Genomic DNA, 2284 nt, shown 5'->3' with positions numbered 1-2284 from the left:
AGGTGAAGTTCTTCATATTCCTATGTATTGGTGGCACCAGATAGAGAGCCTCCCAAATCGTGGCCATACTGTCTCTGTCAACTTCTGGTATAAGGTAGGATGATTTTTGTTTTTGTTTCATTTGTGAGTGAAATGGATTTAATGATAACAGACTTTGGATATAGCTTGAAATTTCTTTTCTGTCTGATGTAGATTATTGGAATGTGATTGTACAATTGTGTGTGTTGTAGCCTATGAGTAATGCATGTCTATATACAATTTGTTGCCATTAGTGTCACCATTTATTGTTTAATAAGTAAAATTAGTTTTACATTTGTAAGAGCCTCTGTTTGGTTATAGAGAGGCTGCTGCTCGATTAGTGGAAGCAGTGATATGGTGGTATGGCTTTGACTCTATATTTGTTAAGGTATAACATATGGTGATAAGTAACACGAAGTAACAGGACTGGGAATAGTAGTGCTTGAGTTCTGGCTTGGCTGTGCCCAGCTTAATGGGGCCAAACTTGGGAGGTGTTGGGTGTATGGCAATAGGACTCTTTCTATCTTTGAGCAGTTTGTCTTATAACACGATGACCTTGTTTCCCTGTTTCATCCCTTTGTGTTGAAAGACGGCATATTATATGGCATAGTTATTGCACCCAGTTGTCTTTTCTAGTGCAGTGTGATTCTCACACTGCTCTGCCACTTACCTTTACTTGGCCCACAAGATGTTACAGATTGCTCATCCTCAGAGGCTGATAACCTTCATGTATGGTCCAAGCCCTTGGATGGGTGTTTTACGGCGTCGTCCCCTGGGTTGGGCCAGCCAAGCCACCACTCAAGTGCCATTTCTCATTTGTTAGCCTTGTTATATTTGCCTCATCACTGCCCCACCAGTCTAATAAGAGATTCTGTAATATCAAACCAGAGGTTCTTACAAGTTTGTAACATACTCCTCAAAACCAGGTATGTACCTTTGTTAGCCCTCAAGTTAGTAGCTGAATTTGAAATTGGCCTTTGAAGGGTTTTTGATTTTGACACTCCAGGGCAATAAGCATTTTTCAGAAAACATTTTAACCTATGACAGGGGTCATATTGTACATATAAATGTTTTCTAGAACCAGCAGCCTAATAAAAGACCTTGATTTCCCTAGGGAGGTCCAACAGAGAGGGTTGAACATCCCCTGAAGCCTCAGCAGAAACTGGCAGTGATGCGCAACATAGAGAAGATGTTACTGGAAGCCCTAAAGGACCCTGCAGAAGTGGGACCCCTCCTGCGAGCCCTTGTAATTGGGAGATACACTGGGCAGGTGGCAGAAGGGCAGGAAGGGAATCTGTGATTGGGACTGACCAGGTCATGTTTTATATTTAGGATGTATCTTGGTACCTGTAACAAGCACGTGGAGTTCCTAATACTGGAAGAGATAATAACATCAGAGTTCATGGCGAGAGGTGAAGTGGCCCAGATGCCTATTGTGTTCAGTGCACATGTCATGCTATCTGTGATGTTTCCAGAGAAATGTGCTTTAAAGTCATTTATGTCTGTGGTGGAATCATAAGAAGCAGTTTTCATTTTCATTTGTTTTGTTTCCTTATGTAAATGTCTATTTGCATGGGTTTCTTCATTATAGTGAGGTAAAAGGTATATTAAATGTAAGCATTCATAAGTTGTTTTTTCTCTCTATCATTTTGGTTTTCACTCTTTTTCTACAATTCAATTTTTTTATTTACCTATAAATTAAATACTTTGCTGTAATGCAGTTGTTGTTAGCAAAATAAACTAGTAGTGTAAGGATTCAGAACAAAATGTGTCTGGTTGAATGTGAGGGATAAAGTTTGAGAGATCGAAGGTAAAACCCAATAAAAGAATTAAAGAAAAAAAAAAAATCTTTCCGTAAGTACATTGGGTTTTATTGGTGCTATGTAAGGTTACAAATGGATGACCATGGATAAAATAATTGCAGTGTATGCAGACAGTACACTAGAGATTTAGGCTTTGATGAGGAATAGGGTATGGCAGTTGTTTTTCCATAGTTTGTCTCCTATGATTTGATGTATTAAATATCACACTAAATATCTGTATATTTTAATATGAACCTAGTAGCTAATTTCCTGTAATAATGATGGATTCTCACAACACCATGGAAGTAATGAGTGTATTGAAGCTCAACACCTTAAAGTTTATGGCACATAAAAGAGTTAATTTGTAAATAACAAAAATGCAAATTTATTGCCAATTTACAATAGGAAATAGTGATAGATTTAATCCGACAAATTAATTTTTTTCTTAATAGGTGTTCTTCCTG

At 37.9% G+C, this 2284-nt stretch overlaps 1 protein-coding gene across 1 annotated transcript in view; it reads left to right on the top strand.

The window, feature by feature from the left end:
• LOC125038294 (hypoxia-inducible factor 1-alpha inhibitor-like) overlaps positions 1-2052 on the top strand; it is a 24382-nt gene extending 22330 nt beyond the window's left edge. Inside the window, exons 5-6 of the mRNA XM_047631748.1 lie at positions 1-94; positions 1133-2052. The exon at positions 1-94 is cut by the window's left edge and continues 77 nt beyond it. Coding sequence (XP_047487704.1) covers positions 1-94; positions 1133-1318 — 280 coding nt within the window. The 3' untranslated portion in view covers positions 1319-2052. The remainder of the gene's footprint in view (positions 95-1132) is intronic.
• Positions 2053-2284: the final 232 nt, after the last annotated feature.

Source organism: Penaeus chinensis, chromosome 24, assembly GCF_019202785.1.
Source record: "Penaeus chinensis breed Huanghai No. 1 chromosome 24, ASM1920278v2, whole genome shotgun sequence".
Lineage (NCBI taxonomy): Eukaryota > Metazoa > Arthropoda > Malacostraca > Decapoda > Penaeidae > Penaeus > Penaeus chinensis.
This window is presented reverse-complemented; position numbering and strand designations above follow the sequence as displayed.